A 17,111-nucleotide genomic window follows, 5' to 3' on the forward strand; every position below is an offset into this window, starting at 1 on the left:
ATCCCACATGCCGCGGAGCGGCTGGGCCCGTGAGCCATGGCCGCTGAGCCTGTGCGTCCGGAGCCTGTGCTCCGCAACGGGAGAGGCCACAACAGTGAGGGGCCCGCGTACCACAAAAAAAAAAAAAAAAAAGTACATCACATCCCATTGCTCAGCCTGTCCCCTGCCATCCGTCTCACAGAGGAGGCCATAAGATCCTATTTTTGATGTAGCCGTTCGTATTTTGGTACGTAAAGGCCACAGGGAGCACCTATCCTCAGTACTTTATTTGCTTTACCAGGATGTTAATTTGTGGCCGAGGCAATAACACTGAAAACTTGAAATATGCAAGAGGCAGTCCAAACCCAAACACTCATGAGTTATTGGCATTTAATTACTGAGGCAGTTAAATAGTGCTGTAAACGAGTTCATCTCTGATTGCAGCCATAACCCTGGCAGTTTGGAATTGAAAGAAGGGATGATAGAAGATGGCAATATAACATGAGGACGTCCATGAGTTGGTTTTAATTGGTAAACTGGCATATATAGTGATAACTGTTTGGTCTGTCCACCGCATTGGAATCCTAGGAAAGTGCATAAAATTACGGAAGCATATAATTGGTGTACTAAACTCATTTTCTTATGTTATCACAGCTGACATCTTCAGGTTATTAAAAGCCTTTAAACCAGTCATCTTCAAAGAGATCTAAATGACAATATGGTCTTTATACATTATTCCTGTTCTCACAGAGCAGAAGAGATGTAAACAGGCACTAAAATCTGCACAAATTTTCTGGGCACATCTTTCTTATTTCAAGTTCAAGGAAGATCAGTAAATGTTAATGAGGATAAAAACCATTCTTTAGATCCTGGTTTCCTCATTCAATGCACAGGGCATCAACCCATAAAGGATAAACTAATATTATAACCTGAATCAGACTTTTAAAAAGTTAACTCATTAGTTCGAGGAAGTTCTGTGATCTTTTTGTATAGGGGACCTTACATAAAGGACTGTTTCCCAAGGTATAATGATATATTAGAATGACAAAGATGGGCTTAGGTTCTGACATTCTTGGATGAGCAATTATATGTTGTTTCACCTACTTATTCTGCTTAGACAATCTAGGGGCACTTCTGGGACGGTTTTCACTCTCTAACCACCATTCACCCACCCACCACCACACACCTCTCAAGGAGATTTTTTCCCAACAGGAGAAATAGGGTTAACCGAACAAAACAAAATGAACAGAAACACCCTTCCCCTGTCTTATGGCATTCTAGAATAGGAAAAGAAATCCCCAAACATGGAAGAGTGTGAAAGAGGAAGAAAAGGTAAGAGGAAAGGTAATGTGGTATCATCCTAGCATGAATGATTATTGAAGATTCACTACAGGTTTATCATATAGGAAATCTGTGTTCCTTTAGGCCATACCACCTGGGAGCACAAATAGTAGTGAATTGAAAGTGATTAATGGTATGTATCACACTCTCCAGTATTTTGGGATCTCCATCTCTCCTACTTGTTTCTGGGAGTACTCAAGGTTCTTGTCCTTAAGATGTGAGCACTCAGCTCGCAGTGAGTCCTTCCACCTCTGCTGGTCATATTGGTAGGCAGGTGTCTTGCCTCTGGTCCACAGTGATGCTTCCTTCCATTGGGCTGCTGCTTCCTGTTGTGTGCTACTGACACTCTGGAATCCCTGTGCTCTTGGGGTCATTTAATGCACTGAAACCATACTAAAGTCCATGCCTTTTGTGTCCATTCATGTTCTTAGCTGAGAACATGAATCCATGGGAAGCTGGAGTAAGAGACAAATCCAAGAGACAAACTCCATGCTGAACCTGGAATCATCCAGACACTGAGGCCCATGGCCTCAACTCCCAATAGGGAGAGTTTTTGACTCAGAAGGCCTCTTAGTCTCTCATGTAAACAGACCACATCTCACTGATCTTCTAGACATGTCTGAATCCCAGATATGGTGAAGCTTAGGCTGAAACTGGAATCTGACCTGTGTATGTATGTATTTGACCTCCAGATCCTGTTAGCACTCGATGATGAAATAATTTTCTTCCCAAAATTCTGGCTTAATCTCTGAATCACTGATCACTAGCTTGGTCCCAGCTGGGCATAATCCAACACATTGAAACTCAGGCATTCTTTAACTCATGAAATCTCATGGATAACTCTGATTCTACATTTCAAATCTCTGTTTTCTCCCCCTCCCTCTCTCTCTAAATATATATATTATACATACATACATGTAGATATATAGTACCAGCTCTGTTAAAAAAGTATTGCAGTAGCCAAGGTTACAATATATTTGAATATATGCATAGTTTATTTGTATATATTGGTCAAAACAAAGCACTTATTTACTGTGATTTAGCTACAATGTTAGGAAACTGCCATTGCACACACTCTACTGTGAAACTTCAGTAAATACTTTTCTATGTGCAGGATTATTTTAAGCCCACTGCAATTATAAGACATCAGCTACCGATTATGATAATGTTTTATTTACTTTATATATCAAGAAAAAAGCCATTAGGTTAAAATTATCTACTATATCTCAATTATATTGTAACAAGACATTCACTAATATCTTACAGGATAAAATCTGGAATACATCACTTTAGTTAATAATCTTGATCATTTTAAGAGGAAATAACCCTTTTTTTCTCAGATTTAAATACTTTATATTTTTAGTACGTTTGTGAACTAAAAATTAAAAAAGCATGGCAAATTCCAAGACAATGGTGTTTGCCTTACTCTAAGGAAAGAATTAAGCCTGAACATAGGGTAATACTTTTAGAGAGTAGACAGCTATTGATTTTGGCTGCTCTAGCTCTAGACATGTCCCATCACATAGCTTCTGCAGTCATATTTAGTCCATTATGAGCTTTGCTGTATTTCTCCCTGCCTGCCCCTTTCATCTTTTAGCAATTAAGATGATTATAAAACAGTAAAAATATGAAACACAAAACAGTAAAAACAGTAAAATGTTTATGGAAACTTATTTCCATAAGTAGAATTGCTAGGTAACTGAACTTGATTAAAGTAAAAAAGCTTTAAATATTTTTGATGGAAGTATTTATCAAATGTATATAATATAAAACATAAAAAATTATATATAACCATGTTTTGAACATTTTCTTAATGACTAATTGTTTTGAGTTACAGAACACTAATGCTTTTTGTATTGATTCAATCATTCATTCATTCAATCATTCAACAAGTATTTATTGAGTGCTACTATGTTCCAAGAACTGTGAAAGGCAGTAGAGATAGAGCAGTGAACAAAACATACAAAAAGCACTGCCCTGCTGGTCATATTCTAGGTGGTATGTAGGATGTTTATCTCTACAGCAAATGGACCCTGACTGCTGTGGTTTTAGCTGTTCTGTCTCCTTCCTCCGTTGTCAGCTGTCACCTCACTGGCACCATGCTTTGTATTGTACCTGATCCATAGTAAGCACTTGGTAAATGGTAGCTACTATTATCCTAATCTCTTCACTTATTTTTACAGATGAAGATATAAGCCCTAAGATTTTTAATGAACAGAAAGTTAGAGGTAAGACCAAGGCCAAAAGCAGGCATCCTGATTCTCACCATGTTACACAGATCTTTTTCTGATACCCTGCATACTTAGAAAAAGAAAGAAAGAAATACTGAATCATTTAAATGATCATGAAGGGGCCGTTCAGCTCTATATAAGTCCCTCTTACCCTGTAAAACTGAAACATGCAAACATGCCTTCCCCTAATTCTATTCCCCCAACATTCAGTGGGCAGACCTAGTTCTAGAGACAAGTAACAAAGGGTCCGAAAGCCCTGGGAAGTTTAACTTTATGCACCATTAGGGCACCATTTGCTCCCTTACCTTAAACTTGTCAACTTCAGCTTTTGAACATGTTGCATGATAAGATAGCACCTGGTTCAGAAAAAAAGGAAAAGAAACTTTAATAACTAGACATGATTCAATTTTCTGAAATTCTCCTGGCTTAAAAATAAATTTTGCTCATGTATATCACCTTGACATAACAGTGAATGCTAATGCATGACGAGATATTTCCAGTAACAGTCTGTGACACAGCTTGTCATCTGTGCAACTACAGTGGAATCTATTACAATGTGGAATGGAACAACAGCCCATGTTAAAGGCTAATTTTTTTTTTTTTTTTTGTGGTACACGGGCCTCTCAGTGTTGTGGCCTCTCCCGTTGCGGAGCACAGGCTCCGGACGCACAGGCTCAGCGGCCACGGCTCACGGGCCCAGCCACTCCGTGGCACGTGGGATCTTCCCGGACCGGGGCACGAACCCGTGTCCCCTACATCGGCAGGTGGACTCTCAACCACTGCGCCACCAGGGAAGCCCAAGGCTAAGTATTTTATATCAGGATGTTTTTATAAGTAGTTATTTTATCAAAGGGACATAATGTGGCTCAAGACCACAGTTCCCAAAGATGTGAATACTTGTCCTGTGAAATGCTTTGGAACACAAATAAATTAAAAGGTGGGGTGTGTGTGTGCATGCATGTACATATGTGCGCAAATGTATGTATGTTTGTGTGTGCATGTGTGTGTGTACTGTGGCAGACACTGTAGCTTGCTGACTCAGTTTCCATGTCTGGTCTATGATCACTTGCCTGCTTTTGTTGTACAGGAAAGATTACATTGTTATGCCCAATCATCTGCAATGCTTTTTGTAAGAGGATTTTATTTCCCTGTCCTACTGACAGCTTGTTATAGGTCTAGAGTGGAAAGGGAAAGAGAAATGAGGCTGGCCAGGGACTGCCCTGCCCCAGACTTCTTGTTTTGTAGAACAAATAAACTCACATTTGCTTGAGTCAGTATTGGATGTTATAAGGTATATGTACACACGCACGCACAAACGTAATGTATATATTACATATATGCTATCAGTCCCAGCCTTAATCTATACAAATCTCAAACAAATAAATATGAGAAAAGCTAATTCCCTCTTCAACTACCAACCTTAGAGAATCTCAGTGCATATTTGGCTCTGAAAAGCTAAGTAACACATTTTATTTTGTTAAACTCAGCATTTCCCAAATCTAGCCACAGAACTTCCTTTTAGGTGATATATTAATCTAGGAACATTCCAACCTGATAACCTATTGACCAAGGACTTTGAGAAACACTGACCCAAGTTATGTACCATCCGTGTGATAGAAGCAGGGCCACAGTGGAGGCAGTGTCTCATGGTGGTTAGAGCACAGCCTCTAGAGCCCGACTGCCAGGGCTCCACCACTTCCCAGCTGTGGGAGTGTGGGCCAGCATCTTCATAACCAAACAGATTTTGCTCTTTTGGTTCATAGTTTACTATGGTAAACTTTAGTTTGGCTGCCATTAAAGCTTCTTACTATTTACAACTCTTTCTGTAGATTCAATCTTCAAAATTTATTTTTATTTACTTTACAGAAAAATTCCCCTGAAACTCAAAATCTCTGCCACCGGGTGTTGCGCGGCCAGGCTTTTAGTATTTAAGGCATATTACCCACTCCCTTTATTTAAATCAACTTTGCTTACTTCCTTTATTATTATTTTTTTAAATAATAAAAGCTATTAACTTCACTACATTGAAACTATTTGAATGAGTGAAGCAGACAGTTATTACAGATTAAGAATTCTGTCCACTTATCATGTTCTTTTGTTTTGTTTGTCATTATTGAAGTGTAGTTCTTTGTATATTTTAGATACAAATCCTCTGTCAGATGTATGTTTTGAAAATGTTACCTCCCAGTCTGTGGCTTGTCTATTATTTTCTTTCTTTCTTTCTTTCTTTTTTTTGTTTAATTGTGAAAGGATTCCCACCATCTAGTTAATTTACACATCTATCACCTCACATACTTATCTTTTTTTTTTTTGTGAGAGCAATTAAGCTCTACTCTCTTAGAAAATTTCAGTTATACAGTAGTGTCATCAACTATAGTCACCATGTTGTGTATCAGACCTTCAAACCTTATATGTCTTTTTTTTTTTTTTTTTTTTTTTGTGGTTCGCGGGCCTCTCAGTGTTGTGGACTCTCCCGTTGCGGAGCACAGACTCCGGACGCACAGGCTCAGCGGCCATGGCTCACGCGCCCAGCCGCTCCGCGGCATGTAGGATCTTCCCCGACTGGGGCACAAACCCGTGTCCCCTGCATCGGCGGGCGGACTCTCAACCCCTGCGCCACCAGGGAAGCCCCCTTTTCTTTTCTTTTTTTGCGTTTCTTATTTTTGATATTTTAAAATTGCGGTAACGTTGGGTTGTAGCATTATGTAAGTTTCATGTGAACAACATTATATTTCTGTTTCTGCATACATTACAACCAGACACCCTCTTCTTGAGTAGTTTTCATCATAAGGGAAACAGTAAAAAAGTATAAAATGTACTTTCTTTTAATTGTAAAGTGAGTGCATGTGTATTAAAAATTGGAGAACAGAGAAAACTGATGAATGAGTTACTGGTGTAACTTTCCCTTCAAAGGCAACCACAGTTAACACACACCTTTTAGCATGTGCTGTTTTCTTCCTGTCTTGTTTCCGTGTGTACATTGTTTGATGAATTATAACCATGTAGCACATGTGTTTTTATTTCCTGCTTTTTTTTTTCATTCAGCATTTTAATGTAAGGCTTTTTTGGTATGATGTGCTTTGTAAATGACACTTTAAGTGTTGAAAATGTTACCTCCCAGTCTGTGGCTTGTCTATTATTTTCTTTCTTTCTTTCTTTCTTTTTTTTGTTTAATTGTGAAAGGATTCCCACCATCTAGTTAATTTACACATCTATCACCTCACATACTTATCTTTTTTTTTTTTGTGAGAGCAATTAAGCTCTACTCTCTTAGAAAATTTCAGTTATACAGTAGTGTCATCAACTATAGTCACCATGTTGTGTATCAGACCTTCAAACCTTATATGTCTTTTTTTTTTTTTTTTTTTTTTTGTGGTTCGCGGGCCTCTCAGTGTTGTGGACTCTCCCGTTGCGGAGCACAGGCTCCGGACGCGCAGGCTCAGCGGCCATGGCTCACGCGCCCAGCCGCTCCGCGGCATGTAGGATCTTCCCGGACCAGGGCACGAACCCGCGTTCCCTGCATCGGCAGGCGGACTCTCAACCACTGTGCCACCAGGGAAGTCCAAACCTTATATGTCTTATAGCTGAAAGTTTGTACCCTTTTATCAACCAATTTTTCTTTCTTTTTTTTAAAGCAGTTTTGTTTTATTTTTATTTTTTAAAAATTTTTATTGAAGTATAGTTGATTTACAATGTTGTGTTAGTTTCAGGTGTACACAAAGTGAATCAGTTATGCATATACATATATCCCAATTTTCTTTTAATGAACAAAAGTTTTCAATTTTGATCAAGCGTGAATTGTCAGTTTTTGTGTATTGTATTGTTTTATGTGTCCTTTCTAAGAAATTTTGCCTATCCTAAAGTTGTGAATTCATACTTTTTGCTATCTTTTACAAATTTTATAGTTTTATAGTTTTGTTTAGGTCTATGATACATCTGAAATTAAATTTGTGTATGATGTGAGATTAAGACTTTAATGAACTAAATGCCTTGGTTACTTTGTTATGATTCTTAAATTTTCCGGAGCCAAAACTTGGAGCCAACATCATTTTGGAGTTCAGTCTGAGATCTTAAGCCTCTCTACCTGCCAATCTATTAAGTCTAATGACAAACTGATATCAAAATGGAATAATCATAGTTCAGGCATACAAAACAGAGTTTGGCCGCCATTGAGGATCTGGTCTCAGATATTTCCCTACACCACTGAGAACTTGAACTTTCTGTGAACTATACCAAACCTAAGGACAGCAGCCATTTTAAAAACAACATCTGCTAGCTGGTCTCAAGGTTGTTCCCCTTTGTAACTATGCAACCATTTTGGACCCCAATCAATTCTTGCTTAACAAGCACCCTTACTTCTTGCCAGTTCCAATTATAATTCTTGGTAAACAACTCATGTAACTAACTCCGCAGTTCTTGACTTTATAAGCTTTGTCCATTTTGTAGTCCAGTGGAACACAATTCAAGTGTTTCTTGAATCTGTGTCTCCCGGGCTGCAGTCCTAACAAACCCGCAATAAATGCCTCTTTATTTCAATCAGGTCTCCGTTTCTGGAAGTTTGGTTAACAAGTTCATAGGAATTTACTTATTCTATCAAATTTGACCAAGTTAACAATAAGTTCTACCCTTTGAGTCTTTTTGCGCTGAGAGTTCTCATTTACTTTGGTAAAACTCTGAGAACCAGTAAAGGGAGCAGGAGAATGACCTCACACAAGAATCTCACAGCCACTTTCTTCTGAAAGAGTACAGACAGTCTCTTGTGGATGAGCAGGGAGGAATCATCAGCTAGTAAGAGTACCTTGTTCCTGCAGGAGCAGGCCCTTTGGTAAACCACAGTCTGGGAGCATGTAGCATTGTCCCCTCTAAGAATCCCTAGAAAGGCAACAAGCCAGCAAAGCTTGAGATTCCTCAAGACAAGGGGATTCTTGAGTCCTGCCACAGAATACTCTGATTTTTCTCCTTCCAGGCAGTTTCTGCTGTTTGGTCCTAAAGGGTTTCCTGGGATGCAGCAGGAAGATGGAGATGTTTCGTTGCTCCAGTTACCCTCTGGATTTGCTCTACACAGAGAGCACAGTAATGGGAACCCAGCAATATCTGTACCCCTTTCATATAAACCATCAATGTAGCTATCACACAATCCTGACTAGATAGAAGTACACAAAAGTGATCTTGCTTAGCTCCTAACTTCTTACGGTAGTAAAGTCTCTGATCAAATGCGATCACCTCACTGTTTTTAACAAGCATCTACAAAGGTTGTGAGGACACACAGGACTTTTCCTCATCACCTGTGGTCAGTGATCACATCCCATTCACTCCTCAAACTGCATCAGTTTTGGTTGTGCCCCCATAATTTCATTGAAACAGCTTGTATAAAGGTTTTCAGTTTCTTGCTACCAAATCCAAATCTTGCTGGACAAATCTGCAAATGTCTTGTGCAGCAATATTGAGCACAGGTGATCACTCTCGCCTTTTTTGAAGGATCTCCTCTCGGGGCTTTCTTGACACCACACTATTTTGGTTTTCATCCTACTTTTCTGTCTGTTCTTTCTCTGTGTTCTTTGTTGGCCTGTCTCCTCTACTTTAACTCTAAATGTAGAAGTCTGTTGGGCTCAGTCTCTCCTTCAGTGATGTCATACACACTCACGGCTTTATACATCACCTATAGGTTGACAACTTCCATATTTAGCCCTAATCTCTCCTTGAGCTTCAAACTCACATATTGTGCTGCTTACATCACTAACTTCCTACTTGGTTGACTCACTGGCATCTCAAATTTAACACATCTCAACATGCCTGTTGATTTTCCCATCTGTAGTAGGCAGAATGATGCTTCTTGCCCCCTCATGATATCCACATCCCAATCCCTAGAACGTGTGCATATATTTATGTTACATGGCAAGGGGGAATTAAGGTTTCCAATGGAATTAAGGTTGCTAATCAGCTAACCCTTAGATGGGAACATTATCTTGGATTATCTAGAGGAGTGTAATGTAATCACAAGGGTCCTTATAAGTCAAAGAGGAAAGCAGGAGAGTCAGACTCATAGTGATGTGATGTGAGAAATATTGAAACTCCACTGCTAACTCTAAAGATGGAAGGGAGCCACAAGCCCACAAATGCAGGTAGCCTCTAGAAACTGGAAGCATCGTGAAGGCAAGGATCAGATATGGTTTGGGTCGCCAGTGGGTATCCTGTCCCTAAGAGAATGCCTGATACTTAGTTGGCACTCAGTAAATAGTTGATGAATCACGCAATAGGAAATAATCTTAAAAGAAAAGAATCTTTCTATTTCTTGTATGCTTCTCTGCTTCTATTATTAGTGGCCTTAATTTATGCCTTTTCCTCAACAAAAATCATAATATGTCTTAGAGCATAGACTGAACAGTGTAGGTAGGGTTGCCAGATTTAGCAAATAAAAATACAGGACCCCCAGTTAAATCTGAATTTCAGGCAAACCATTAATATTTGCACTATTTGGGACATACTTCTACTAAAAATATTATTCATTGTTGATCCAAAGTTCAAATTTCACTGGGTGTCTTGTGTTTTTACCTGGCAGCCCTACTTCTCCAAATTAAGAAGGCTAGAAACAAGTATGGAACACTCTGCACCATGTTCCCAAATATTCATGTTCCTCACCCAACCCCAACCCCACAGCAATTCCCAGTGACTTTTTCTTCACAGCATTTTATCTGGCAATCCTACTGAATATCTCCAGTCTAGAATATTTTCAGCAATGCCAAATAACCTCATTAATCTAAAATCTGTGACAAATCTATGGATGCCATTGAAGGAAATATAACAAAACAAATCCTGATTACTTATAGCACAACCAATATTCCAAAGAGAATCATTACTCTGTGTTTGTGTGTGTGTGTGTGTGTGTGTGTGTGTGTGTGTGTGTGTGTGTGTGAGTGACCATATGGCACAGCTAATGACTAAAGATCAGGCAAATTGCTATGGTTGAGAATAAAATGACAAATTAAAGAATTTATTTTTTTAAACTACTATTGTTGTTAAGCCCTTTTGGATAAGTTAAAGCTTCCTCCATGATTCCAGACTACATTAATTTTATAAGAATTTCCTCATAGGTTGTTGGGTTATGAGAGTTTAGCCATAACACACACAGTCACAAATTTTGTTTGACAGCTAAATAAAATGTGTATAACATTTACATTCAAAAGTAAACAGCTGACCCACAGAGCACTTGACAAACATTAAACTTTTGCAAGAAAATGTCTATCCCAGATAGATTTATCTTTTGTGTCTGTATTAATTTAGAAAATATTTTAAAGTAAAATCTAGTGACTCAGTTTCACTAGATTTTACTTTAAAAGATTCTATTAAGAAATCTTTATAGTTCCAAAAATAAATCACTATTTGCAAAACCCTACCAACTGCAATTACCTTTCGGATTGAACTTGCTCCTAGCAAAACAAAGAAACAGAGGCAAGAAAGTGTAAAATAAAGCAATTATCAGACTCATGCACAACAGAGTGAAGAAGTCATGTTTTTGTGTCGAGTCTCCACAGCAGGAAAAGACCATTAACTACATTTCAAAAGAAAAACCATGAGCAGAGCTATGAAATAGGACCACTGTAGTAAGCCTGGCCCTCCACCACGTGCAGTTCAAGACCAGAGCCAAATGCTTGCCTTGCAATCCCAGGAAATGCCCCTAAGTAGTTGAGGGCAAATCTCTCACATCAGTAGTATTGAATGTTAATTTATTGTGAATCTAGGAAGCCATTTGCTCCTGGAATGAGAAATGGACCATTACAAATGCTGGCTGCCAGGAGCACAAACATAAAGAACCACTTAACAAGGAGTAGGAACACAGACCTCGCTGAGGACCCAGACTGGCTGTCTCGGGCGGCATGAGTATTTACTGATATGTTTATGGCTCAGGTAGCAAAGTGGCACTTGGTGGCACTTGGAAAGCAAACTGATAACAGAGTTAAGTTAAGGTGGTCTGAAGTAAAATCTCAAATAATTTATACTGATGAGCTCCAAAGAAGTAAAGAAACTTAGCAATCAGCAGCAGGCCTCCGGCCAAGGATGGTGACGAACCACAGAAACGAAAAGTCCATTTACCTGGGATGACATGATGGAAGTGCTAACTGAGTGAAGAAGCATTCTCCAGGATTTCTTAACAAGAGGATGGTAGGCTTCAAAGACACTGCAACTGAACGAATGCAGAGAAACTGAGAAATCATCAGTTTCTACTGTCAAATATTTAAGAAACTGCCTGCTGGTTAATGGAATGAAATGTTTCAAAGAGATAACTTCAAATAAGTGCATCTGCTGTGTGATCTGTTATCACACCCTTTGGACTATATCTGTCATAAAACATATTTTTAAAATTCTAAAAATGACAAAACCTTTTTGAATTTAAAGTAGAATAAAAGATAACAGCGGAATCTGGGGTAATAAAACAGTCAATTGTCAGGATGACTTTAAGTTCAGCTGCTTTTTAAATACTACATGCAGGAAACAAGGGCCACACTTATAGTTCATATCAACATATATTTATGGTGTACCTACTATGTGTAAACCATTGTGATAGATATTTTGGTCTTCTTTTTCCCATATTGGCAAATACATTTTATTGGAGGCCTCAGTTTTATTTAATTGTTGGTAGTTGTATGAAGCACTGTGCTGAAAATGATTGTTGAGGCTTAAGGAGGAGCTCAGCAGGAAGGTACACTGTGATTGATTAGTGATGCCTTCCATAGGCATTGGGGAGGGAAGAGTGGTGGCACGTGTGCTATGTATTTGCAATCACTGAAAACATCAGAATATAAGAAATGACTCTCTGGATCAAACTCATTCAGACTCTATTGATGAAAAGTGATGCAAAATATATTTTGAGAAAATCATGGATGTCTAAATTTAAATGATTAGGGATACACCTAAAACATAGATGTACTTTTGATTGTCAATTTCATTTTGTATTAGGTAAAATTTCTACTGGCAATAAACCTATTAGCTCTGTAGCCAGCCACTGGCCCTCTGTGATATAAGAAAGAGTGACCTTCTCAGGTAAGAGGCTACAAGTTCTCCATTTGACCAGTAGGACAAGCTGGTAGAAGGTATAAGAAAGTACAATTACAAGAAAGTACCAAGTTCTTACTGGATCCATCTTCTTAGGTATTTAAAATAATTGTCTTGGTTTTGAAAAAACAGGCTTCCTGTTATACAGAAACAGGAAGAAAATAAAAGCATCTATTAAATTGTGTTTAGGGGGATAGGAGTAAAAGGACTTTTCCAAAGAGCTTCTTGTACTGAAATCTATCTTGACAACAGTGTCCCCATATAAAAAGACTTCTAGGGTAATATGAGACCTGCCCATCTTGCCTGGATTCTCTTTTAATTAATCTTCTTGACAGAATAGACATGCCATTTTTACATTTCATTCAAAGATACGGAGTCAACTTCTCCAGTGGTTTGAGAGAGGCCTCAACTTAGGATGAGAGATGCATTCATCATTTTTTCACCCAAAGCAAAGATTTAATTTAATCATTCTATGTCACTACCAGATTAAAATGTTAATATTTGTCATCACACTCCAAAATTCAATCTAATTTTGAAAAGTAAGCCCTAAAAATACTGTCATTATTATAAACGTTACCCATTAGCGAGAATATAATGACAACACTAGAATATAATTCTTTTGGTAGCTACCCAAACTATCTTTCACTCTTTGCTCATAAGTTGTTAAACATTGGTACTTGTGCACTTTCCAGAGGATAATGTTATCTTGTATTATATAAATCCTGAAAATTAACAGGTACTCTGAAACTACATCCAAATTATTATCCATGGCAGATCCAGAAGGCCACACATTCTTTGACACTCTTCCCATGAGAAGTGGAGTCTACATCCTTTCCCCTTGACTCTAGGTGGGGTTCATGACTGTTTCACTAGTAACATAATATGTAATAGTGATGCTGTGCCAGCTGCACTGGGCCCAGGCCTTAAGAGACTGGACACTTCTATTTCCCAGCCCTTGAAACATTCTCTCTCGTACCTCTGAGCCGCTGTATATAAGGCCTATTTACCCTGTGAGAAGTTCCAGCCACATAGAGGGGCCTGAAGGATGAAATACCAAACACAAGGAGAGAGAGGCCAAGGAACACCACAAAGCCACACGTGTGAGTGATTGAAGAAGCCATCTCAAAATGCACTGTTCAGTCCCAACCACCCCAGCTGACCCATGTGGATCAGAGATGAACCACCTATCCCGGCCATTTTGGAATTCCTGACCCATAAGATCAGGAGTCTTTTGTGTATCTTAAGACACTAAACTGCAGGATAGTTGGTTAAGAAGCAATAAATAAACAAAACAACATCAATCTTCAACAGGGCTTGCCACCCTATGCCATCCACAGATTTCTGCAATTCAGGTGTCAACTGAAGCTCGTCTTTCAAAATCTAGGTAAATTGGTTTGAACCCTTAAAACTATAAAAGGCTGTGGAAATTCAAAGCCTTTTTCAAAATATCTGCAAATTCCTGGCAGGTTTATATTCTTACCTTGACCTTCAAGTTCTTATGTATTCTTGTACTGTATCTGCAATATAATCACCATACAAAAATGTGAAATTCAACTCTGCTTCCATTTCCACAAAAAGATCCACTCACATCAAGCGTTCATGAGTTCAGCAGATCTTGAAGAAGATTTTTTTCTTGTTCTTTCCTCCCTCCCTTCCTTCCTCCTTCCTTCTCTCCCTCCCTCCCTTCCTATCTTTCTCTCTTTCCTCTCTTTTTTTCTTCTCTTTTTTTCTCTTTTTCTCTTTCTTTCTTACTGGAAACAAATGATGATGTTTCATGATTTCCAATAAAATGTCAGCCTCGCCATTCTCAAAACATCTCTTGGTCCTTCTACCAATGGGGCATTTCACTGACCATTGACCTTATAACTGTTAGCTTCTCTTCATTTTTCTGGCTTCTCTCCAATATAACCTTCCTTTTTACTTTTTATCCCCTATTCCTCCATTTCAAATGTAAAATAACACAATTATCTCCCTTTCTCATATAGAATGGTTTTCCACACCCTCTGGTTTCTGGAGGTGGTCAAAATCTATTCCTTCGTATCTTTACTATCCCACGAGGGCTTGTCAAGGTTCTTCCCATAGAATTCCAGTGCCTAAGTTAGATAGTATGTCGCCCACCTTCTTACACTTTGGGAGTTCTCATATGTCTCTTAAGCCGTTCATTAGCTCAGTGGTTCTCAAACTTTAGCATGCATCAGAACACAGATGGCTGGGCCCTGCCTCCAGAATTCCTGGCTTAGTGTATCTGAGGTGGGACCTGAGAATTTGCATTTCTAACAAGTTCCCGGGTGAGGCTGATGCTGCTGGTCTGGGGGCCACACTGTGAGAACCACTGTTCTAATTCCCATCCATGGATTCCAGGTTACAGATGTCTGGATTAGAGGGGAGGTTATCAGCTGGATGTTGGTATGAGCAGAGAGGAAAGAAACAAAATTGTTTGGGTCTTCTCCCAAATCCCAGTATGATTTGAATAGCTCTTTTTAAGAGGTTTAGAAATGTTTCCTTAGTTTTATTTTGCTAGTTACAGTTTTCATAACTATCTTTCTTTTCATTTCTGAATCACGTTGAAAATAGAGATGAAAAATGCTGTGAAATTAGTTTCAGTGCATATGTTTAGAACACTTTGGTTTATGAAAGCAATTTGGTAAAGATCCTGCTTAAAATCATGTCATCATGTAAGTCAACTCTCTGACACTTCTGAGCACAGATATTAGAATTCATCCCCTGAACTGCACTGGTTTGCAGAATGACCTCATTCTCTCCTTGTCTGTAGGGGTCAGTCAGTAGTAGTCCTTGATTTTGCTTATGTGGATTAACTGCTTTATGGATTATCTATAGCATTCTTAAGGCAGGCCATTTCCTTCCATTTAGTAGTTTTCTTTTGCTAATTTTTCACCACTTGGTACACCAACATTAGGAAGCTGTATAGCTTGTTGGTTGAGTACAGGGGCTTTGGAGTTAGACCGCTTGAGGTCATAATCCTAGTCCACTAGCCCTGTAACTTTGGCTTAATTATCTAACCTGAGTCTCAGATTCCCCATCAGTAAAAGGCAAGAAATATCTGCATTTTCCACTCACATTTCACTGGCTGGAGCAAGTCCCATGGCTCCATTTAACTTCAAGGGAGTGGAAGGTGTAACCCTACCATGGACTCAGCAGGGGCAGAATCATAAATATTTTGTGATGAACTCTAAAGATTACCACAATGGTTTAGGCAGTCAAACAGCAAGTTGTGTTAGAACTGTTTTTGAAATCAGAGCAAATGAGTCCAATATATGAACTCTAATATATGGATTTTATGGTGTTTGTTCAACTTTTGCTTCTTTCCTGATTCTCTTCTGTATTTCAAAGAGTTGTATTTGGTAGGCAGGCTCTCCAAATAAGTGGGATTACAGTATATCCTTATTAAATTCTCGATATTTAACAGATACAGTACATGTATGTAGTGTCTGGCCATTAAATACTGTTGATTTGACTAAACACACTTTGATACCTATTGAAGAAAATTATTATAAGTGAAGGATTATTACTGGGTTATTTCTGTTCCATAACTTTTAGAGCTGCTTAGTTACTAATTTAAATCACTTCAGTGTCCTTAGGGTGAAGGAAACAGCCTATTTCTTTTCAAAAAGTTGCATGTGGCAATAATTCTTCTAATTTTTAAAAAGTTTTTAGTTGTCTCTCATAAAAGATCTCAGCCATTACACAGAGAATCCTAAAGATGCTAACAGAAAACTACTAGAGCTAATCAATCAATTTGGTAAAGTAGCAGGATACAAAATTAATGGACAGAAATCTCTGGCATTCTTATACACTAATGATGAAAAATCTGAGAGTTAAATTAAGAAAACACTCCCATTTACCATTGCAACAAAAGGAATAAAACATCTAGGAATAAACCTACCTAAGGAGACAAAAGACCTGTACGCAGAAAATTATAAGACACTGATTAAAGAAATTAAAGATGATACAAATAGATGGAGAGATATACCATGTTCTTGGATTGGAAGAATCAACATTGTGGAAATGACTACTACCCACAGCAATCTACAGATTCAATGCAATCCTTATCAAACTACCACTGGGATATTTTACAGAACTAGAACAAAAAAATTCACAATTTGTATGGAAACCCAAAGACCCTGAATAGCCAAAGCAATCTTGAGAAAGAAAAATGGAGCTGGAGGAATCAGGCTCCCTGACTTCAGACTATACTACAAGGCTACAGTAATCAAGAAAGTATGGTAGTGGCACAAAAACAGAAATATAGATCAATGGAATAGGATAGAAAGCCCAGAGATAAACCACGCACATACGGTCACCTTATCTTTGATAAAGGAGGCAAGAATATACAGTGGAGAAAAGACAGCCTCTTCAATAAGTGGTGCTGGGAAAACTGGACAGCTACATGTAAAAGAATGAAATTAGAACATTCCCTAACACCATACACAAAAATAAACTCAAAATGGATTAAAGACCTAAATGTAAGGCCAGACACCATCAAACTCT

At 38.5% G+C, this 17,111-nt stretch overlaps 1 protein-coding gene across 1 annotated transcript in view; it reads right to left on the bottom strand.

The window, feature by feature from the left end:
• The window catches only part of PDE11A (phosphodiesterase 11A), a 427,170-nt gene that overhangs the window by 142,397 nt on the left and 267,662 nt on the right, over nt 1-17,111 (bottom strand). The window contains exon 10 of the mRNA XM_024122161.1: nt 3,857-3,907. Coding sequence (XP_023977929.1) covers nt 3,857-3,907 — 51 coding nt within the window. The remainder of the gene's footprint in view (nt 1-3,856; nt 3,908-17,111) is intronic.

The sequence above is a fragment of the Physeter macrocephalus genome, chromosome 2 (assembly GCF_002837175.3).
Source record: "Physeter macrocephalus isolate SW-GA chromosome 2, ASM283717v5, whole genome shotgun sequence".
Classification (NCBI taxonomy): Eukaryota; Metazoa; Chordata; class Mammalia; order Artiodactyla; family Physeteridae; genus Physeter; species Physeter macrocephalus.